The sequence below is a fragment of the Fusarium odoratissimum genome (assembly GCF_000260195.1).
Source record: "Fusarium odoratissimum NRRL 54006 unplaced genomic scaffold supercont1.67, whole genome shotgun sequence".
Taxonomy (NCBI): domain Eukaryota; kingdom Fungi; phylum Ascomycota; class Sordariomycetes; order Hypocreales; family Nectriaceae; genus Fusarium; species Fusarium odoratissimum.
Window position 1 is genome coordinate 27,929 of NW_022158789.1, and position 22,005 is coordinate 49,933.

Here is a 22,005-nt window from a genome sequence, read left to right on the forward strand (position 1 = left end):
TTCAGGAATTTCTTTGAGTTTCACTCCATTTGTATGAGCTTTAACCTTTCTGTGTCCTCGTACTGAATTAGTGGCTACTGGAAGACTTTTATCCTAACAATAGATCTTCAAGCAATATTCTCGACATTTACACGCTTTTGGAGGTCACAAAGAGCAGACATCCACAAGAATAATCGATTAATATTTATTCATAAATGTCAGACGAAAGCTAATACTTTCCGTGAACTATCGTCATAGCTAGAATCATAATCATTACCAGGTCCCATCCTGTTCATCTCAGAACAAGTCAACGTGACACTTGCGCGTCAACGGAATATCCGCAGTAAACACGAGCTTCTTGTTCTTAGCATCATACTCAGCATGGTCCGTACCCTTGGGCTGAGACTTGACGCCCAGAACAGTAATGGTCTCAATACCAACACCAGCATCATACTCAAAAGTTCCATCGAAGCTCAACTTGCCCTTGTTGTACTTGAAATCGATCTCAGAAGCAGTGTCCTGAACAACAGACTCGCCATCATCAAGATACAGAGAACCTTCGGCCTTTCCGTCAAGACCAGGGGCGATGACGAGGTTGAAACCCTTCTGACGGAGAGCCTTGGTTGTGTTGGCGCTCTCAACGCGCTGGGGGTAGATAAGGCCGCCCTTGTAGTGGACCATGATGTCGGTGACGTCAACCTCGGCGGACTCGTACTGAGCCTTACCGCGGACGGGCTTGCCGGTGGACCACTCGTAGAAGATATCATCGGGGAGGTAGTACTCGAGCTTGGTGCTGTTCTCCTTGGTGACGGGGCTGACGAGAATACCATCACCGTAGAAGAACTGGAGATCGATGGAATAGGTGTTCTTGTCCTTGGGGTAGTTGAAGAACATGGGGTTGAGAGTAGGAGTACCGGTCTGGTTCTGCTTGTAGATGGCAGTGTAGATGTAGTCAACTGTTCCTGTTAGCGATTGTTCAAATGAGGGGCATCGGTGACTTACGGAGCTGGTATCGGATGGAAATACCATTGCGAGCAGCCTCAGTAACCTTGGGCCAGCGGTAGAACTCTTGAGACTGAGAAGTAATATCGGCGTGGTTACGGAAGAAGGTATAGAAACTTCCAAGGGTAGCCCATCGAGCACAAAGGGTCTCGGTGACGTTGCCACCAAATCCACAGACATCAGCACCGACAACGGGAATCTGGTAGATAGAAGCGAACTGCAGGATCTGAGAGATGGAGAAGCGGTATTGATCCCACTGAGACAGGTTATCGCCAAGCCAGTGCGAAACATCCTTGCCGGAACCAGCAAAGGTACTTCGTGTGATGACGAGAGCACGCTTGTCAGGGCGTCGCGCACGCATAGCGTTGTGAGAGTGAGAAGACATCTGAGCACCATACAAGTTGTGCGTATCATATTGAACGTAATCTCCACTCTGAACGAGATCGGTGTCGGTGGTACTGTCAGCCAGTGTAGGTCCAGCGCCGTTCTGAATCATGTAAGGAGGCTGGATGAGCTCTCGGTTAGGAAGACCCTTGCACTCGTCAGGACCGCAGCCAGAGCCAGTCTTCTTGCCGTTCTGCCAGCCGTGGCCGGGACGACCGTACTTGTTCTGGCCCCAGACCTTGCGGGTAGCTGCCCAGCGACCAACACCGCGGTTGCGAGGGGTGGTGCGGACTTCGACGGAGCGCTTGGTGGTCTTGGCGACAGTGGCAACTTCGCGCTTGGTGGAGCGGAGGGAGGGCGGCTGGAGACTCTCAGGGAATCCGGGGATGCGAGCAGGAGGGCCGTCTCGGACGGGAGGGGCCTTGGGAGGATCACCGTCGACCTTGGCGAAGTTCTCGGGAGTGGTGTTGTTGCCGGGATAAGGACGGTTGAAGAAGTTGGCGGGCTCGTTCATATCGATCCAGAGAGCATCGATATTAGGACCATGCTCGCCGTCGAAGAAGTTCTGGAAGAGTTCATTCCAGTACTGCTGAGAGTTCGGGTTGAACCAATCGGGGAAGACACTGGGTCCAGCCCAGACAACTCCTCTGTAGTCTGAACCATTAGGCTCCTTCATGAAAGTATCGTACTGAAGACCGCTGGTGAGAGCTGGGTTGGGCTCCATATCATACACAGCTGGATCAACCATGACGATGTAGTGCTGATCGCGAGCGTGGATAGTGTCAACGAGATCCTTGTACTTATCAGCAGGGAATCTCTCAGGGTCGATAGTGAAGATGCGACGACGGTCCATGTAGTCGATGTCAGTCCACATAGTCTCGAGCGGGATTTTAGCAGCAGAGTAATTGGCCACCACGCCTGCGACTTCGTAGACATCTCGGTATCCATATCTGCACTGATGGAAACCAAGACCCCAGTAGGGCGTCATGAGAGGAAGGGTGGTGATCTCGGCGTACTGCTTGGCGACGTCGCGGGGCGTAGGACCAGCGATGAAGTAGAAGTCGAGAACACCGCCAATGATGTTGTACTCCAGGAATTGCTTGCCGTTCTTCTTGTCGATGAAGACGTCCATGCCGTTGGAGTTGAGGAGGAAGACACCGTGGGTGCCGCCCTTGCGGTGGTCAAAGTAAATGGGGTGAGCTCCATAAAGGTTCTGTCCGTTGGGGCAACTGAAACGTGTTAGCAATCGCATCAAATTGATGGGAAAGGTTAAGTGGTTTACCCATAAGCATCGCGAGTGTAGATTGTGCGGGTGTAGTTGGTGGCATTGAGCATGAAAGGATCACTGTGCTCACCAAGACCGTAAAGATAAGGCCTCTCAGGAAGCTTCGTCTTGAGATACAAGTATTGACTCTCAAAAACAAGCTTGCTACCCGAAGTGTCAAAAAGCACTTCCCCAGAATCCTTCCTCGTCACAGTGAACGAGAAAGGATCCGCCTTGAAGTCAAATTTAAGCTTCGAGTTCTTAGGCGAAGCCCACTGTCCATAGCCAGGACGAGGGAAGATATCATCAGGTACTTGGTAGACGGTGTTATTCGTATCCAAGATCTTGACGTGAAGACGGTCCTCAGTCTGATACTCAACCTCGAGCTTCAGCTCGGGGAGATCAATGCCAAAGACATCGCAGGCCTGTCCCGCAAGAGACAAGTCAGCGTAGAAGCCTGACTTCGTCTCCCGGTGGTTGGTAGCTTTGTAGCCGGGACATTTAGAGAGATCCTTCTCGAAGAGGTCTCTGCGGGGTTTGTCGAGGTCTTCAACGCCAGCCTTGCTCTGCGCAAAAGCAGTGCCAAAGGCAACGGCTGAAGTGAGCAGCGTCTTGAAGAACATGATTGAAATGAGAAGAGCTGGTTGCTGAGCAAGAAAAACCATCAAGCCATCATGCTTGGTTATATATACAGATTCGTTCTTGGCATGGTGACTTTGAATCGTCTCGTCATGATGCATGCTACCTTCCAGGCCGGCGGAGACTCCGCCGCTCAGGAACAGAGCGAGGGAGACTCCGTACAGAAAACCCGCTGTAACGGTCGTCATTGCCGTGAACCCTTGAAGAAAGCAGTCAAGCTTAAGCTAGGTTATGGCCGAGAAAAGAGCCGGGACCAGGTTTTCGTTGCGTGATGCTGTGCAGGGATGCATGATCTTTGAGGGCGGAGGCTCCATTTGCGGGGTTGGCAGAAGCTTTCCCCAGCTTTTTTACAGAAGGTCAAAGACAAGAAAACTTTGCTGGTAAAATTAATCGGCTGGGTGAGTAACAGTCAAGCATGGGATTGGTCCAATGTCGGGCCGAACGTTATGCATAATTGAAGAAGTTCGTGAGTGCGGATGAGAGGCATTGACGAATGAATTGGGATTGGGAGACGGAGTGCGTTTGCTTTGGGTAATGATCGTGGGTTGGTTTGATGAGCTTCAGAAGTGAGTGTGGCTGCGACGAGAAGTGAGATGTACCACTCTTTGACGATGATCCGAGGCTAACACCGCTCACCTTGTGTCAGAGTGTGATCAGTTAGTGGCGCATCCTTGCCATCCGAGGGTACATGCAGCCATTGCATCACCACTCCCTCTTGTTCCCAATCATTGGGCCGACTTCGGTCTGTGACTCGGTGGCACTCGAATTAGCTGCTGGAGACCATGTTCTCTTAGTGCTAATCCCCAGGACCAAGCCATGATTCCCATGGGGAAGTGAGTAGCGCATGGGGAAATTCCCGACAATCCTTGCTGGCCTGAATTACAGCCAAAATTACCACCTACACTGCCCTTGATCTCACAGAGAGATATTGGTGACTTATTTTGTCACCAAGCTGCATCGCATCTCCGCCAAGTCGTAGCCATCTCGGTCAATTATGTCAATCATGACAAACCCTGCAGTTCATCTGATGATCGAAATAGCACGACTGTGGATAGCTTCACGGCGGAACTTTTGCCTTGTTCCTGTCGCTAACAAAATTGAGTAATAATGGGATGACTCCTGCTTGTGAGAGAGAGAGGCGATTGGAAGCCTCGGCTACGGGATTGCCGGGTAGAGGCGGGCTTGCGGTGCAGGGTAAGGAACAAATTCTTGTCGGTCGGTCTTGTGTTCTTGTTGGATCATTTACGACGGGTTGTATGCTTACGCTTTGTATGGATTGATTGGATGGTGACTAGTGTTATACGATGTTGGTTTAAACTCTGTGAACCGATGTGTTGGTGGCGGTTGAGTTCGACCCTGAATCAAGCTTACTCACTTTGTGCGACGGCCCGGCAGGTGACATCATGCGTGAAACAGCAAAGGACTTCTCATCCTGAAATGTCTGCAAGCTATTTTCTTGAGTCGCGAGCTAGAAATTATCCGGTGAGTTCTTCTCAAATATTTTCAGTGTACTAAGGCTATCACTGGATTATCTGCTCTCGAGCGAACTATTCATCGCTCGACACAGCTTCCTCTCCTGCTCCATATAATCATATTACGAGTGCCGGAGTAAGCAAATTCCGAGATCATTTCTTCATAAGTTGGACACCGCTCATGGATTGTGTTTCCAGGCATCAGCTTTTTGGAATTGAAGATATGCTATCAATCTCGTGATGTCGCAGGCAGCAATGAAACCCAACAATCCGTTGAGTCGCATTGACCCACTCTGCTTACTCTCACCGATTGTCAAGCCTCAGCCATTTCAATGAAGTGCGTGCTGAAAACAACAAAAGAAATGGCACAAGCGACACAAAATACCATCACAAAGTTTGAGATAGTCGGGAACACAGGCAGCTCATATCCTTTGATCATCTTCTTTCACGGCTCAGGCGACTCCTGCAAGTCTTGGGGGGCTTTAGCAGAACTGCTTCGACCTGCGTACCACCTTCTGCTCTGGGATAGACAAGATCCATATGTCAGAACCGATGTAGCTATTTCCGAACTGTTGGGTTTTCTCGACAGCAGGGACACGCCTAAGCAATATGTGCTGATCGCGCATTCATACGGCGGCACCTTCGCAAGGCTCTTCCTCGAAGCGAGACCGCACCAAGTCGCAGGAATAGTCCTCGCCGAGACGGGTGCAGAGCCAACGATAGACGCCCGACTCGAACAAAGACAATACGATAAGAAGATCTTGGGGAACAAACCACTTGTTGTCATTCGTGGCAACACTCTGAAATGGAAACAACTACAGTATGATCAAGCTATCGCTGCAGAGCAGAACCTCGCCAGCCCAACCCTGCTGATGCAGAAGAAGCTTTTGGACGCGACAGACAAAGAAGATGAGAGACTGAAGAAAGCACAGTTGCAACTTTCTAGGAATAATCGATATGTACATATCCCGGATGTCAGTCATGACGTGATTATTGAGAAACCAGAAGCTGTGAGGGAGGCTGTTTGTTGGGTCATGGAGCATTTGCAGACTGGTGAAGGAGAGGTTCGGGAGGAAGAGATACAAGTACAGGCGAGAGGCGAGGACGTAACTGTTGCCAAAAAGAGCTTTAGGGATAGGTTGAGAGGAGCGAAGAAGATGTCTCTGAGAGGAAGTCTGTCCAAGCTGTTCAAGAAGTCAGATAAGTGAGAGAGGCATTTGAGATACCACTGTTGTGAGAGTTTGAACGAAGAGTTTGAATGGAAATGTAATATCCATATAGTGTAAGAAGAGGGTTATAGAAGAAGACCCAAGCGGTAGGATGTACAAAGAGAATAGGCTAAAGAGGGCAGTATTCTTTCCACTTTGTGAATGATGAAAACAAATCTTTCCCCATGAGAGGAAGAGAAAGAACCAAGTAAGCAAGTGAGTAAGAAAGAGAGTAAGCCGGCTGTAAGGACTCAATACCTTGCAGTCCAAAACACAAAGAAATTCTCTGGCGGCACCTCAGGCTTTGACAAAACGGAACCCAGCGGCGTCGTTCTCAACCGCACCATCATTGACCAGCGCCCCATCACCGCCAACTCTCACAAACTTCCCATTACTAGCCGCTTTGATAGAATAAACACCCTGGCTCTCACCAATTTTCTGACGAATGATGAACCGCTCCCAGGTACTAGCCGTTGCACGAGATGCGGAGAGCGCAGAGGCGCCGGACTGATCCGCCGTCACGTATTGGTTGCTCCTGGCGAGCTGCAGGGTCCCGGCTTTAGGTACATATACACTAGAGAAGGTATCAGCGTCATTAGCCGAGGTGCCTGACGCAGAGAGGTGGCCGCCGTTGGCTACAGACGCGACGTATTTGCCCAACGTGGCCTGGATCTTGTAGTCTCCGTAGGGGTTTTCTGGGAGGCTGCCACAGATAGGCTGACCGTTCTGGTTGGGACGCGTGCTGATGAAGCTGATGAAATATAGTTCGTTTGTGTATGTGTTTCCAGAGTCTGTGATTGGAGATGTGCCAGTCGAATTTAAGGTGCACCACCGTTCAACTACAATGTCGCGAGCTCACCAATGCGAGCATCTTCGGACCGCTTGCTCGGAAAAAAACACCCTTTGCCGATAGTAGCTCACTGCCTTCTATCTTTCTCCAGGTTTCAAACTGATACGAGAGATGTAGCCTGGCTCATGTGTGGGGTCCCCGCAAACACACAGCCAACCATGGAGGTCGGAGCGTATAGCGCGGGGATATACTACTTTGTTGTAGCTACCGAACAACAGATGACAGGTCACTGCCAGGAATTTGTCAAATTGGAGGAAGGGCAATTTCAGGGGTCTGTGCAGATGGACGAAAGTAGTTGTGATGGCAGGCCCCTATTCTCTGGCATTGATGAGCACTCACTCCAAAACAATCCGTTCCATTCTCTTACAACCTGAGAACATAGTTGATCTCTCCATATTTCTACAGCTCAGAGTTCTTGCATATATATCTTTGATCAAAAGAATCGCGTTTAATAGACACTGCTCTCCCTTCACTTCTTTCATCCCATGGGAGACATTTAGATATTGATATCAGTTTGCAGCTCAAGTTATAGCTCGCGAGGATATATTTAGATAGCTATCACAAAAGGTCTGGGACTGCCATATGCCATAGTCGGTCCTATGACATACCGGAAGATGTCTAGGAAAGGGCTTTCATGGCATGGGTAAAATGATGAGTGCTTTCTTAGTGTAGTCCACCTACTACTCTTTGTGGTCAGATAATCAGACTACATGGACCACCTTCCTCTCTCCCGTGGTCACAATATGATAGTTTACTAAGCCGAGCCCGCCAAGTCCCATTTAGCTAACCCAAGAACAAACTTACCGACATGGGAAAAGGAGGTAAAGAGAAATATGAGGCCCACTCGTGTTAAAAGAACAAGCGCAAAGTGCATCATTGCAAACCACTAGTATTCTCATAATCCAGGCCTTCAGAGAAGCACCGAGCTGGCTATTGAGTGCATCCACAAACGCGATCATCCTCATAAACACTTTAGGGGGTACTTTGACATCACTACTATAAGTTGATGTATTACATTTGGAAGTTAAAGCATTCCAGATATTTATAACGCTAGAAAGCAGTGCTAACCTAGTAATCTGAGGATAAACCTACATTGTCAATGCAAGGGAATCAGAAGTGGATTTCTGAACAATTATTACATCTCGTTGCAATTCCATATTACATATGTAAAGAATAATTGACACTAAAGGCTTGAAATCAAGCTCCGACTCCTTGTCAAACAGTCTCGAACCCCATGTCCTGTGTGAAGGTCAAGTCATACCTTGGTTGGGCACTTTAACTCAAGGGTTCTCCATCTGACCCGATAACCTCGGGTAGATCATCAACCGTGCCCAAACGCTGCTGGGCAGAATCATCGTCTGAGTGGCTTTCATCTGATGCTGCAGGTGTAGATGCGGCCGGGCTGACACTGTCGGATGAGCGGGCAGATGCCGCCTCAGCTGCTGCTGAAGCACCTGGGCTTCCCTGGCTTCCCGGACCCCGTCCGAGGATAGTGTATCTCTCAAGAAAACATTGCTCGATGGCACTGGCGGTAACAACACTGGTGATCCACGTGGTAGTGTTTGAGATGGGTTGGATTTCCTCGGTAGTCACAATTAGGACATCGACTGTGACTTCAACGGGTTCACCGGGAAGATAGTGAGTCTCACGACAGTGGCCTTGATGTCATTGAAGGTCAGTTTCTTATGCCCGAATGGTAGGATCTGGATTTGCATGTACTGACCCTTAGTTGTGTTGGTGACGGTTGAAACTGTAACGCTCTCAATGACCCTGGTTGACGTTGGAAGCACCTAATCTCTATATCAGCATGTCTGTCTTGAGCATGAGGATTTTGCGACTGAAACCTACCACGACCGAGGTTGTGACAATCTTGTTGGTGATGGTTCTGGTTGATTTCGGTACGTAAATAATCTTGGCTTTGTCTTCAACACCACACTGTGTGATGTGGCCAGCGCAAGGTACCATGACCTTGTCGTCAGGGTTACCGGTCTGGGTTTCGTCCGCCCTTAAGGTCGTGGTCGAGGTCGACACTGAGATGATAGCAGGACTGGGATCGCCAGATTCTGTAATTTGTTACTGAAGGCCCATGTATAATTGTGGTCTGGAGCCACGTCTAAAGACAACTTACCTCTCACAGCAGACGCGAGGCCTACGAAACAAAGAGTAGCCAGAATGGCAGCGCGTGACAGAGATTGTGCAAACATTGTGAACAGCCTGGTGACAGTGTGAAGGAATGAAAAGGAGAATGGAGATGGAAGATGGCTTGCGATTGCAGCTTCACTTGGCTGCTTAAAAAGAATGAGGGGACAGCAGGATTATCAGAACGACCTCAGCTTCGAAAGAAATGCAGCTTGATAGCTCAGGAGAGCTATCGAGCTTACCCAGGGTCCAAGCCAGCTATCCAAAGTCTGGATCTAGCAATGGACCCTTCCTAGCCTGCAGCTGCTCTCGGATGAATTGAGTTTGACTAACTCCCAGCTATCTACGGAGTAGGGTCTCTTCCAAGGACCCTGGGGGCGTCTGCTGCGTAGTTTCATAGGGCCTAGGTACTTCAACGCTAAAGCAATTATCGAACTATGTGAGGTGAGGGCTCTGATACTGGTGATGGAGTGCAGGCGATAGTGCATCTTCAGCTGCAGTCCACTGCAAGAAGTCAGCCTATTTACCCCAAAATCCACTTCTTTGGAGAGTGGTATTGCTAAGGTGGCTGGCTGGTATGACGTGTAGCAAGCCGGCTATCTACAGTCTAGACTGATTGGGACCAAGCCACAACGGACAACGGTTCAGAATGGATCTAAAACGGGCACGATTGGCGTTTCCCCTCATCCGATTTCAGAGCTGAATGTTCATTTTTGGAAAGTAGGTACGCCTCAATGATCTACTGCACACACACAATTGGTACACAATGTGCTGCGCATGGTAGCTCGAGCTGGCTGGTCTAGTGCGTGTTGATCCAGCTACACGACGCCTCAGAGGGACATAATTTGGGCGATAGTGAGATCACCATTGCATCGCTGAGCAGAATCACTGAACTTGGGCGTGTTAGGCGAACTTGCCGTGAGAGTTACCTGTCTGTCTCATCTTTATTGGTCCGGGTTAGACATTTGAGGCCTTCTCTAACGTGCAGTATGTCTCAATGTATCACGAGAGAGACCATCAGATGCCATGCAGAGCAGCCACATAGACAAATCCACAAAACAACAACGTGCAGTAGTTCCTAAATTGCCTAGATATGGCGAGATTAGTGTCTGGCTGGATGTACATACATGTTCAAACATCCGAGCGCGAGTTTCGTTAAACAGTTTAGCCAGCCTCCAAACTACCAGATCTAACGCACAGCCGGAAATAAGGCATATCGTCTGACTGCTCTGGTCTTGAGTCAATGTTGAGTTGTCTTGAGCCGAGCTGCCTCTCTTCTACGGCCATAGCCACAGTCAAGAGCCAATGCGAGTGACGGCTATGCATGCACGAGAGATGTTCGAGGACTCCAAAGTAGCTATGAGGTTCTGGAGTCTATAAAAGCAGGCACTCGCCTCGTTCGAAACCATTAAATGATCTCATAGCATAGCATTCAATTTACAGCTATCACCAGAATTACTAGCGAGTGAGATTTGCGAGACACAGTTTCTACCAGCCATGACATCCGCAGAGGCATTCAAAGAGCTCCCCAGGGACATTGCTGCGGTTGATGTGAAGGGTATGACCTACGTGTTCTTCGTCAACTCGAATCACCAGCTCTGCTACCTCCTTTCTCCTGGGCCGGAAACCGATGACTATGACCCTCGCGTCGTCAAGCTCACAGACGGAGACCTGAAGGTCAAGTGCGGCAGCAGGCAAATCGCCGCAGCGGCTTGGCAGGGAGGAAACGGCCAAGAAGTAAGTTCTGACACCAGCCTTCATGAGGCACTCTGACCTTCTAGATCCGCATCTACTGCATTGCTCCCGAAAAGGGGCAATGTGAGAACAAAGGCTATATCCAAGAGGTCTCCTTCAGCTCTAGCACTGGATGGGAGCATGGCCTTCTTGGCTACAAGGAGGAGGGAAGGCCTTACGTTGACAAGGATGCCTCGCTAACGGCCTGCGTTCATACCTGGCCTGACAAGACCGATATTAAGGTTTTTGCCTCAGGAAAGGGCGAAAATGGACGTCCCAAGATTACTATTCATCAGTACAGCTATGGGCATAAGAAGTGGCTGGGCAAGGTTATCAGTAACAAGGTCTCGGATTGGTAGGGGTTTGACGAGGGAGATACTGCCGTGTGAGGTTAGAGGTGGTGATACGTTGGAGTTGTGGAATGCCATTCTTGTGTATTAGTGTCAATTTGACTTAGCAAGGACTGAAGTCTCCGCAAGTAGTTGTTGATGAAATGAATCTCGGAGGACAAGCTGAGGCGCAAGTCTAGAGCGTTGACCCTGATCCGATCTACCGATAGCTAGAATCAACAAGTTCATGTGTTTACACCAAGTTACATAGCCATGGACTTGGCCAGACAGCCACGTGTAGGTCATAGCTAGAATCTGAAGAATCAATAATTTCGTACTAAGGTTCATCAATCCATAACCGTAGCCAGCAGGCCAATCTAGATCGTAGATCATGCGCTCATTCAACAACCAATACCTGCAGAACTATCCCAAAACAGATGAGCTGCGCAGAGATTTGTCTTTTCACTGTTGTCGGATGCTGTAGCCCAGTAGTTGAACAATACCAGCTCAGTCTAGTTCGTGTAGGCCGCTGTTGCAAACGACTGTCGCTCTCTTTAGTTTCCGAAAGCTGCAGGGTCTCGACGCTCATCGGTAACTGCTCAGCACGCCACTTTCCGTAGCCAAACTTTGTCATTGATAAGTATTCTACGAGCTATGCCTTTGAAGGGGCTGCCTGAAGTTCTTTTGGAGCTCGTAGCGATATTCTTCGGGATATGCAGCATCTTCATTAGTTCAGCGTCGAGGCGCGCAAAAAGAGTTTAGATGCGCCATCTCAGCCAGCCTCATATTCCCCGACAGGCAGTCCCCCCAGGTTCCAGCCACAATAAACCTGCATCCTTATCACCCAACTATTTACCATAATTCGTCAATAGTTTACGACCCGTCACACCCATCATGACCCCGCGAATCCGGCATCGGCGGCAGAGCGGCCGCTAGTATAAACCTTATTATCATGGGAGAATGAAGCTTTGACATTGGTTCCCCAGGATTAGACCGTTGGGATCCCCGTACCGCTCGGACCGTTCCTGTCCTGCCACAAACTCGTAATTTGAAACCTTCTAGAGAAATTTGGGAGCATCAGCCAGCCTTTTTTCCCTTTGTTGGAAGCCCGGGACGTGATATCGGTTCACGAAATGCATGCTGTCCAGGCGCTTAGACCTTGGTTCGCAAAGGTCACGCCATGCCATTCATTAGCGTGTCCACCTGACGGGCTGCAGCAGCGCATCTCGCCGAATCTCCGATGCCGTTGTGAAGGGTGGACTTTGAACTTAACTACGCCTCAGTAAGAGATTGACGGACCATCGGTACAGTGCCGATCCTCATACTCTAATCGTGAAGTCACAACGGCATTAGCAGCCCCAAAGAAACGGCTTTCGTGTACGGGCGTTTGAGGCATCACAATAGGAAATGAAAAGAGAGACACTACTCGGCGGTAGTTAAGTCATCAGCTCTCGGTATGTGTGAGTCTTTGGCAATATCATTCGCCGAACAAAAGACAGCCAAGACAGCTCAACATCACCATCGAACTTTGTACAGTCTGGACTGATTAGAATCGGAACTAAGGCCACTAGACGCGGGTGGTTTCCGCGGGATCAAATAGCCTCCCCTAGTAGCTGTTCCCGAAATGCCCGCTAGGCCCTTTCTCTGCTTGAAGAGAACGAACGAGCGGGGGAGGGGTCATGGCTCGCAGCTTCAGGTCTACACCCACTTCCCGAGCGGGAGGAAGCCGATGTTCCTATGGGACACGTGAAGGTGAAACCAACAGTGCTTTGCCTTTGAGTGGAAGTCTGCAAGTCTCTCCTGCTCGGAAGACAAAATATTGCCCACACAGAACTTCGTTTCTTGTGCTACGGATTTGCTCCGGTAAGTAGCTTGCCCTTTCACAATCCGCCTTTCCAAGTGATTGGGCCCAACGCTGGTCTCCGTTCGGTAACTTGAAGTGGAGTGCCGGATTTTAAGATGTTGCAGGGGATTTTCAGGGTCAAAGTTTAACATTTTGTAACGCGTGGTAGTCGTCACCACCATGGAAGCTTCTGTCAATCCAAAGTTCGTTGTATAGATGGTTTTTGGCTAGTGACCAGCTGAAATCCAATCCAACTCTCTGGCTTGCCGCTTGATTTGGCAGCTTCGATATGCATACGGGTTGGTGAACCGAGTCACTAGCCGCTTGAGACTCTCTTCTTCTTAACACAGTTAGTTGTTACTTAAGGAGTTTAGTAGAAAGCTTGCGTCGCTAGCTAATAGTCCAGCTTGTAGAGAACATTGGACGAACACGCATGCGCCGAGTCTGGATATTATGCCCCTTTTTCACGATCCTATTCGTCATATGTCCACACCAACGTCTACACGAAGCTCTCCACTTACCCATTCAAGAATTCTCATCAGTAAGTCTGCCACATGTTATAGCTCAACAAGGTATCCGGAGATGATTTGAGCTGAGGCTAAGAACACACCAAGACCTCGTTCATAGCCAATAGTGCTCATTCCCACAGTAAATGTTACTTTTTCACCAGCTGGATCAACAGACCGAAGCTACAATGCAAGTTCCGAGCCCAGAACCTGACCTCATCCTGCCTCTTCTGTTCATCTGCCTCGTCCTAGTGTGTATACTTTGCACTAGTTGCTTGATCCTAGTCATCGTCGTGATCAGACTCACCATTCACGGCCAGCGAAGTATACCACTCGAGGCTAAGGAGAAAAAGGACGATGCCAAGGGGAAGGTGAAGGAGAAGGTCAAGGAGGAGGTCGAAAAAACTATAAAGAAGCTCACTGACCCCGTCCAAGACCTCTTTCATTCAGCACAAGATCATCTCAAGCATCCAAAGAACCCTTTCACACAACAACCAATCTCTCAATACTTCCATTCGGACCATTCCTCAGCCAATATGTCTCATATTCAGGTAGCCTCTACCACTTCCCTCATAACTTATCTGAGAGTTATATACTGACGACCTGATCATTAGAACATGGTCGCTGTTGCGCAGAATGACGGCAACACCATTCTGTTTCAAGTCAACAAAAACTTCGAGATCATCTTCTATGAGAGTCGCACTCCCAGTGAAAGAATTCCCAGGAAGAAGTATGACATGAACACCCTCAAGATTAAGGGAAAGTCAATCAAGGTCAACCCAAAGCTGCCCATTATCTCGGCTGTCGCGTTTACTCACCCAGAGTCTTGCGGCGGCAGAGCTCAGGTAAAAGCCACGTCGTGACCTATATATACTTCTTTACTGACCCTGCAACCAAAAAGGTCCGAGTCTATTATGTCGACAGAGACAGCCTCTTCCTCCGTGAGATCATCCGTGTTGGTGACAAAGACGAAGATTGGAACGATGGAATGGATTTCAATGACAAGGACTACACTATTTGTGAAGTCAGCGGTTTGGCTGCCAACGTTTTCCAGTCGACTGGGGACAAGAAGAGCTTCCAGATCAAGGTTTACTATCAGCGGGACGGCGCGGACGAGTTTGCGGATGTTTCCTACAATGTTGTGGGTGTTACTGATGAGTGGAGCACTCGACCCAACGTCACCGAAGCCTAAGTGACGATCTCTATGGGGGTCGGGCTGAGGCACGACGCTGATGCTGGGTATTGCACTTGTAGTAACCGAGGGAAAGCACATACTAGATCTGTGACGATGGCATCACACTTATAGCTAGGATAGTCGAATTTAGCCACTCTTTAACTCTACCTGATGACTTTGAGTGTTGATTTAATGCTTTTGGTGATCATAAAGTCGACGATACTTCAGTTTCAGAAGGGCATTAACTCAGATGCCCAAAGGGGTAAGTTGTTCTGGCTCGATCACAGCGTTTGCAGCCTCAGTTATAGACACTACCACAGTCCTACCGGGGGCTAGGATCGCTGGAGAGGCTTTTCTTACTATCCTATTCGTCCGCAGCAACCTTACTACCAGCCTGCTCCTGTTGCACCTGCTCCTTTAGATCGAATATGACCACCACGATCCCCTCTTTTCCAGATTATATGAAGTCTGGAGGGGTCTCCGCAAGGAGACTCTTCAAATATCCTTACCTGCGGAGTTCGTTCATACTCTTTCTTCGATCAGTGGCTTAGCGATCGTAAGTACTTCTCTTCTGGATATTTTTCACAGCATTTGCCTCTCGGTAACATGGTTTATCCTCAGACTGTGTCACTATCGCTGAGGGTTCTGATTGCCACGCCATGACTGCCACTAGCGTGACATCTTCAAATATTACGACTTATAACCTCAGCACCAGTGGTACAGCAGAGATTATTACTCAAGATAATCGCTGTCTTCGACATTCTCGGATAACAAAAGTTGCTTAGCGACGACTGTTGCACTCTTCAGGAACTAGATCAGGTCCAGGCCCGCTGGTTATAATTTTTCGTATAGAATCGATCATGATGTCCTTTCTGGGATATCACGAGTTGGGGAGAGAGAAATGCGCGGGTTGATGCTATGGTGAAGCGCGGGGGAAATCCGGCTGGAGAGATCTTACGAGCACAAATACATCGTGAGTGCTGACTTCGCTTAATACCTTGTGTCTACGCTTCAAAAAGTATCTACGCGGCTTGTCAATGGCAAGAATGATCATTTCGATATGCTATCGCTGCTTACTAAGAGCTCAGAGAAGATGGCGAGTCTGCCCTGTAGGGCTGCGGCATAGAATTCTCTGAGGATGCCGCAAACCGTGACGTCAGCATGGAGACCTGCACACATGTACGTCAGTGACATGGGGAATGCGAAGTGCCGCAATCTCTCGGCATATCATATCTAAAGAGATCGCTGGGTATGGATCTGAGACGGGTGGCGATGTGTCGGGGCCGCCAATCGGCAGAGAGCCAGAAGCCTCACTTTGATAGGGACATACGGGCCGAGGGTGATATTTCACTGACAGGTCTTACTCGAATGGGTTCAGTTTCCTGCCAAGACCTGTTGTGAGATGAATCGAGCATATAATCAAACTTCACTAGAGACCGGATCTCCCAAATCATTGGCTACAGGGACCTCGTTCCGTCGTTAATGACTGCCGACAACGGGGCTTGAGAAATGTGTCCTCAGCACGCTAATGCTGTAAGAATAGTTATATAATACCCATGGTGGCCCTCAATCCTTCCATACTTCTCAAACTAGCCATCCATCTTGACGTTGCTTGTTCCCAGATGGTCGCGATGCTCAGGATGTGAAATCTTATGCAGTTCACCTCCCCAGAGACATTCATACATCATACCAATGCTATTCCTTGGAGATATCATCGGCATCGCCGTTGATCGTCAGCACAGTACCCGATGATCTCGCTCATCACCCAAAAATATGCCCTTACAAAATTCTCGTTCCTCTCTGGAATCAACTGCGGCCATGCGGCGCCGCAAATCATCCACTTGCGGCAGTCGGGCGGAACCGTGAGCGGAAGTTGCGGCGAGTGCGGCATCATGACCAAGGGCTTCGCTGCGGCGTAAGCATCCCGACTTTGAATAATCATGCGACAACATGACATGAGGAATCCGTTTCGTAGCGGCTTTGCCCGGTAAAATTTGCAGACTTTATACCTTTATATAAACATGCTTGCCAGGAGTCTGTAGTGGGACATATCATCCATACATCATACACACATTACATTACCACCTACCCATTCAAGCTTATCCTTACCCTTATCCTTATCTCTTATCACACTACTTATCGCTTATCGTTATCACCACCATCACCAATCATGAAGATTCTCACCAAGGCAGAAGAAGAGGCCCACTACGCCGAAGTCGTCAAGGGCGGCCTCATCGGCGGAACACTCTTCCTGGGTCTCGGTCTTGGAGGCGTGTACTATGCATCAAAACGCTACCCAACCTTCCGAGGCCTCACCCTCCCCTTCAGAGCATTCCTCGTGACATCAACGGGTACATTCGGCGCCATCGTCAATGCCGAGAGATGGAGTATCGCATACCAGATCGCCCAAGATCCTAAGCGCAATTACCAAGATCAAGCAGCGCGCACAGCACAACTCATCCGAGAAAATGAGTCAGCGTATGAGCGTTTCAAGTCATATGCCAAGGAGAACCGATATCCCATTGTCTTCGCGTCGTGGTTGGCGTCAATGGGTATTGCGTTTGCGATTGTTAGTCGACAGCCCATGAACACGGCGAACAAGATTGTGCAAGCTCGTGTTTATGCGCAAGGCTTGACGTTGGCTGTGTTGTTGGTGTCTGCTGTTTTTGAGATGAATGATCTTAAGAACGGTGATAGCAGATGGCAGACCATTCGGGTCGTGGATCCTAATGATCCCACAAAGATCATTGAGAAGAAGATCCACAAGGAGGAGTATGAGGGACAGGACCTCTGGAAGGGTAAGTCACTTTTATCAATTGATCGGATAATGGCTAACAGTATGCAGATATGGTCGCTGCTGAGGAGCGAAGACTTGCTGCGAAGAAGCAAGCTGCTGGGCATTAAATGGAGACCAAGATCATTGAATGATCGCTAATTTGTATCAAAATTTGCATTGGGTGGTTTTGGAGTGAGATATCGGGTCGGGTTATAGATCGAACGGCGCATTTTCTTTTGTTGTATAGATGAAGCATTAACATGGACGTGGAATGGGAATACCAGAATGATCAACTTCAAACTCTGATTGCAATTGGATGATGGTGATAACTTCTCGAGCCCGAAGCAAGGCACTTACTTCTTAACTTCAGTTTGAACCATGAAGCAATCGATATCTCGTTCAAACCAGGTCACATATAAGATGGCAAGGTTGAGACTGTCCATCTCATCGTTTCAAAGTCACATCCACATTGCTGGCGCAACAGACGTCACAGACACAGACACATAATTGAAACCATTAAACATTCGCATTACATTTAAATACTATCATCAATCTTCCTTATGCGAAGGATTATATCCCCATAACCTCTTCCTCTCAGGTCCCCACCACTTGGACACAGCGTCCGCCTCAGCAGCCCACTTGGAAGCCTCCTCCCCAAATTTATTCCGAACAGCATACGTCAACTGCTCAAGCGTCCACTTCTCAAGCGGCTTCTTCTCTAACGGATCGTTCTTGAGATCTGTGAATCTATATTGTGTAGAGTCATCGAGCGGGATGACAATGCGCCACGGTGCATCTGCAGATGTCATTGATAACATGCTAGCTCCTCCATTGATGATCCCAAAGTTCCAGGCGCGGCGGCCGTTGTGGGTAGCTTTATAAGGGCGGATGAGGGACTGGCCCTCGTAATCGTGGATAAGGTCCTCAGCGGCGTTTTGGTCTTTTTCGTTGAGGGAGCCTGTATTGATGAGAAGGTCGAGGATGGTGGGGAGGATGGAGAGGGATGTTGCGTTGGCGTTGTATTGAACGCGGGGGATGTGAGGATGGCGGAATGTGATGGGGACTCGGAAGTTGCTAACGTGGCCGTTCTCGTAGGTTCCAGTCTTGGACTTTTGATCCTCCTTGAAAGCCTGTCCGTGATCGCCAACAAATACAACCAATGTCTCGTTTGTAAGACCGTGGTCATCAAATGTCTGAAGCAACTCGCCTAGCCAGGCGTCGGTGAATCGCATCGCGTTGAGATAGTCGTTGAACTCCGAGTGCCAGCCCATCTTGCCCTCGGTGTTGAGAAAGTCGGTCTTCTCGAATGATTTTGGTACGCCCCAGGGATGATGAGTGGTGCTGGTGAAGTGAGAGAAGAACATGCGCTTGCCCTTCTCCTTGACCTCCTTTAGGTAATCCTCAATGTGCCCCTTGAGCGTCGTCTCAGGGAAACCGAAGTAGTTGATCTCCTCGAGTTCCTCGCCGTTCTTGCGATCATCTTCAAGACGGCCTCGTGTAACGATATGCTCAAAGCCAATTTTGTCGTCGAACTTATCCTGACGATCATAACCATCGGTGATAGACTGGAAGAAAGCAGGATACCACTGCTGCTCCAAGAAATCCTTCGACTTCTTATCATCCTTGAGCTTGTTAAAGAGATTAAAGACCTGAGGAATACAAGCCTGGTACGCATCCGTCTCAGACTCCTCAAAGCCATCGACAGGCATGGACCAAGCGCCACAGTGGATAGCAGCCATGCTCTTGAACGACAACGAAGACGTTGTGAAACCGCCGACAACGTTGATACCTCCGTACCCCTCCTGCGCTGTATCGTTCCACTGCGGGATAGCCACGTGTTCAAAATCCGAGCCATCCTTTCTCTTCCAGTTTCCTGACTTGCCGGTGAGTCTCTCGGCGACGGGGCTCATGCGAGAAAGCTTCTCGTTGATCTCGTCGATGTCTTCACCCTTGTGCGACTTGACCATGAGCCTGTGATAGTTGGAGCCCTGCTGCAGAGGGAAGAGTTCCTCGCGATAGCTCTCCATCATGATTAGTGCCACGTGCTTGATCTTGACGTCGCCGCCCTTGAGAGTGTCGCGGATAACGTCAATGATGTCGGTGTCGAGGTTGGAGATCTTGAGAGGGTCGAGAACGGGGTTGTAAAAGGTACCGTCGGCTTTGGGGACTTCGCATGCCTTGCTAGGGCTTGCTGCAGGCTCCTCATCCGTGGTCTTGTTTGGCTTGGAAAGCCACTTGGAGAAGCCAGCGGGGATGTCGCTGGGTAGCCATTCAGGGACTGTGTCTCGGTACTTTCGCGCAGCATCACCGTCGTTACCGGGTGTCCAACCGGGGAAGCGTCCATTGGGCTCCTCCCAATTATCGGGAGTGATGAGATCAGGGAGGGGCCATCCGCCTTCGACATTGTTACACAGCTTGGCCGGAGACTTGAACATTTCCAGCATGGCGGCGGGGAGTGTCATGGACATCATGGTGTATGGAGCAGCAGGTCGGAGAGTCGTCGTGAGGAAGAGGAAGACAGAAATGAGGGCGAGAATAATCCATGTTCGAGGCCTCGTTCGAGATTCTTCGTGAGTATCGGGGATGAGTCGTGCGCCTTCTTTGGCGACCTCGAGGTCTTCGTCGAGTTCGCTGTCGGAGTCATAAGCTAGTGACTGAGGGGATCGACCGTTTCTGTGTCGGAACCACTGCCAGGCTGGAGTAATGTTAGTATGAATTGACGATCATTGAGAGGGTCATGTACCATGTACAACAGGCATTCCAACCGTTGCAATTAATGAACCGACGGCCCGGTAGAGAAACCACTTCGCAACCCAAGCCACGACGACGATGAGAGCTCCCGCCGCAAGGACAGAGTTAAGCCCACTGAGAAGAATTTTCATCCCATCTTTATCGCCAGCATAGCTCAACGCCTCTGACCATTTAACCTCATTGCCTGTCGAATAAAAGAAGCCCAGTTGTGAAGCCGATGCGCCGAGAAGAATAAATCTGCAATTATTAGCAGCGATCAATTGAGGCTGACATGACAACAACATACGAGAATATGCACCCCAAAACACAAGCTCCAACAGAGAAAAGGCCCTTCTGCTGCCGCAGCGCCAGGCGCGACAGGATAATGACTAAAACATCAGGAAGTAAAAGCGAGGGCAGAAAAAGGACGAAAGCGCCGGGAGAGATTGTCTTGGCGTGGATAGAAAGGTGGACCAGTTTAGTAAACGTCAATGAAACAAATATCGTCGAAAAACAAAAGGGAACGAGTGTCGCAAACATGATTGCTCTCCAGTGGATGAGAGAAAACAGAATTAAAAAATAGTTGAATATTCCATGGAAAGAGGTCGAGAAAGAGGACAAGAGAGGGGGAAAAGGAAGCCTCAAGTGTAGAGCAGAAAGGATCCAAGGTCGTTAAAAAGGATCACGGTCGTAAAATCTTACATTGGCGTTGGACCCCCCCTAACTAAAAGGTCACTAAAACATCAAACTAAATGGGGAATTACTGTAAAAACAGCAACTGCTCGCGTGTTCTGTGAGAGTGTGTGTGCCACAGCTCAGCCCAGATTAAATCTGCTACGTAACATGGAATAACCATGACTTGTTCATTAGCTGAATACGGACAATTTGCACTCCTCGACCCCTGGCGTCGGTCACTTCTGCATTGGATCCATGTAGGGCTAGACGGGTGTACAGCACCACTAAAAACTCTTCGGCCAGTGGCGGTTTCAAGGCTCGTATTCTCATCTGCCAATTCAATCTGACTAAACGGCTCCGACTAACCGAACGCTCCCCTGCATCCAATTGGCCAAGAAGGGGGATGCAGAGTAAAATTAACAGCACGGCACAGAATTGGTCGCCAAGCTAAACAGATTCAAGCCGGTGCTGTAGGGAATTACGCTTCAGCGAGTAAGGTCACGCGACAATGCAAGGAATGGGCTATTTTGTCTGAGCGCTTGCTTTTTTGTGAGTCTCTCTCAATTTAAAGTCTGAGGTTAACGCTCCTGTGATGATGAGGGGCCGACATGGCTTGCACGAGGCGTCGATAGTGTCCGGCCCAACAAGTCTCCTTGCTGACGCACGTTGATCAACAACAAATAAGCACATGCAGAAAACAATGCATTTCTCTGCATGAGGGCATGAAATTGGTTGCAACACTGGTACATTCTCTCAGCTTCTTCCCCAGAAAAAAAGAAACCTTGCATGGCCCGGTGTCGTCGGGCAAAAAAAGTCCCCCCTTTATTCCCAGGCTGACCAGCAGAAAAAAGCCGCTTAGCCGACTTTTCCCATTTTTAGCCCTCCCTTGGCCAATGTTAATGGGTCGACCATTCAATCATGGAACAGCTTAATTTCACGCTAGGCTGCGCCATTATTCCTTCTTGAGGCGGAACGCTGCGCTTTGTCTGCACCTCTTACCAAATATTACACGATGACTGCTTTAGTACGCAAGGCGCCTTGGTTTTTTCTTGGCTTACCCCTGAGTATAGTCGTCGATCGATCTCTTGGCGAGCGTGGAGAAGTTGGGCTTTTTTGTTTTGGTCTAGACAATGGCCTTGTTTACCCATGCAAGGGGGGGATCTCTCAGCTTTGACTCTCCTGTCGCGTGTCTCTTATGTTTGGTGGGTTCGTAAGAAGAGGGCCCTTTGCTCTGCTCTTGAAATGAGGTTTCACTTTGCCCTTGGAGAATGGATTTACTGCAGGGTTGACACTGACGCCTT

At 49.2% G+C, this 22,005-nt stretch overlaps 7 protein-coding genes across 7 annotated transcripts; 4 read left to right on the top strand and 3 right to left on the bottom strand.

Moving 5' to 3' along the window:
* Positions 1 to 132: 132 nt before the first annotated feature.
* FOIG_16149 (alpha-glucosidase) lies at positions 133 to 3,832 on the bottom strand. The gene is made up of 3 exons (XM_031217580.1): positions 2,648 to 3,832; positions 982 to 2,594; positions 133 to 935 (listed from the first exon to the last, which is right to left on the bottom strand). Exons 1-3 carry the CDS (start codon positions 3,454 to 3,456, stop codon positions 277 to 279), a joined length of 3,081 nt encoding a protein of 1,026 aa, XP_031052692.1. The 5' UTR covers positions 3,457 to 3,832; the 3' UTR covers positions 133 to 276.
* Positions 3,833 to 4,567: 735 nt separating this feature from the next.
* On the top strand, positions 4,568 to 6,119 carry FOIG_16150 (uncharacterized protein). Its single transcript, XM_031217581.1, has 2 exons — positions 4,568 to 4,876; positions 4,939 to 6,119. Exon 2 carries the CDS (start codon positions 5,073 to 5,075, stop codon positions 5,946 to 5,948), a length of 876 nt encoding a protein of 291 aa, XP_031052693.1. The 5' UTR covers positions 4,568 to 4,876; positions 4,939 to 5,072; the 3' UTR covers positions 5,949 to 6,119.
* Positions 6,120 to 8,073: 1,954 nt separating this feature from the next.
* Positions 8,074 to 9,002, bottom strand: FOIG_16151 (uncharacterized protein; the record flags this gene model as incomplete). Its single annotated transcript, XM_031217582.1, has 4 exons — positions 8,074 to 8,456; positions 8,522 to 8,588; positions 8,647 to 8,861; positions 8,927 to 9,002. 4 exons carry the CDS (start codon positions 9,000 to 9,002, stop codon positions 8,074 to 8,076), a joined length of 741 nt encoding a protein of 246 aa, XP_031052694.1.
* A 1,368-nt stretch (positions 9,003 to 10,370) lies between these two features.
* Positions 10,371 to 11,030, top strand: FOIG_16152 (uncharacterized protein; the record flags this gene model as incomplete). Its single annotated transcript, XM_031217583.1, has 2 exons — positions 10,371 to 10,674; positions 10,719 to 11,030. The coding sequence occupies exons 1-2, from the start codon at positions 10,435 to 10,437 to the stop codon at positions 11,028 to 11,030; spliced, it is 552 nt and encodes a 183-aa protein (XP_031052695.1). The 5' UTR covers positions 10,371 to 10,434.
* A 2,507-nt stretch (positions 11,031 to 13,537) lies between these two features.
* Positions 13,538 to 14,541, top strand: FOIG_16153 (uncharacterized protein; the record flags this gene model as incomplete). The annotated part of the gene is made up of 3 exons (XM_031217584.1): positions 13,538 to 13,900; positions 13,964 to 14,194; positions 14,251 to 14,541. 3 exons carry the CDS (start codon positions 13,538 to 13,540, stop codon positions 14,539 to 14,541), a joined length of 885 nt encoding a protein of 294 aa, XP_031052696.1.
* A 1,930-nt stretch (positions 14,542 to 16,471) lies between these two features.
* On the top strand, positions 16,472 to 19,038 carry FOIG_16154 (uncharacterized protein). The gene is made up of 2 exons (XM_031217585.1): positions 16,472 to 17,321; positions 17,369 to 19,038. Exons 1-2 carry the CDS (start codon positions 16,694 to 16,696, stop codon positions 17,425 to 17,427), a joined length of 687 nt encoding a protein of 228 aa, XP_031052697.1. The 5' UTR covers positions 16,472 to 16,693; the 3' UTR covers positions 17,428 to 19,038.
* FOIG_16155 (uncharacterized protein) lies at positions 16,472 to 20,750 on the bottom strand. The gene is made up of 3 exons (XM_031217586.1): positions 20,337 to 20,750; positions 20,043 to 20,287; positions 16,472 to 19,994 (listed from the first exon to the last, which is right to left on the bottom strand). The coding sequence occupies exons 1-3, from the start codon at positions 20,567 to 20,569 to the stop codon at positions 17,848 to 17,850; spliced, it is 2,625 nt and encodes an 874-aa protein (XP_031052698.1). The 5' UTR covers positions 20,570 to 20,750; the 3' UTR covers positions 16,472 to 17,847.
* Between the last annotated feature and the right edge of the window lie 1,255 nt (positions 20,751 to 22,005).

Excerpts from the sequence above, each read along its gene's own strand:
- FOIG_16149 (XM_031217580.1), bottom strand. The coding sequence starts at position 3,456 with ATGACGACCGTTACAGCGGGTTTTCTGTACGGAGTCTCCCTCGCTCTG. Across the intron at positions 2,595-2,647 it reads TACACTCGCGATGCTTATGG|TTGCCCCAACGGACAGAACC; the intron begins GTAAACCACTTA and ends AACACGTTTCAG. Across the intron at positions 936-981 it reads TTCCATCCGATACCAGCTCC|TTGACTACATCTACACTGCC; the intron begins GTAAGTCACCGA and ends TAACAGGAACAG.
- FOIG_16150 (XM_031217581.1), top strand. The coding sequence starts at position 5,073 with ATGAAGTGCGTGCTGAAAACAACAAAAGAAATGGCACAAGCGACACAA.
- FOIG_16154 (XM_031217585.1), top strand. The coding sequence starts at position 16,694 with ATGAAGATTCTCACCAAGGCAGAAGAAGAGGCCCACTACGCCGAAGTC. Across the intron at positions 17,322-17,368 it reads GGGACAGGACCTCTGGAAGG|ATATGGTCGCTGCTGAGGAG; the intron begins GTAAGTCACTTT and ends AACAGTATGCAG.
- FOIG_16155 (XM_031217586.1), bottom strand. The coding sequence starts at position 20,569 with ATGTTTGCGACACTCGTTCCCTTTTGTTTTTCGACGATATTTGTTTCA. Across the intron at positions 20,288-20,336 it reads GTTTTGGGGTGCATATTCTC|ATTTATTCTTCTCGGCGCAT; the intron begins GTATGTTGTTGT and ends TAATAATTGCAG. Across the intron at positions 19,995-20,042 it reads TGGAATGCCTGTTGTACATG|CCTGGCAGTGGTTCCGACAC; the intron begins GTACATGACCCT and ends ACATTACTCCAG.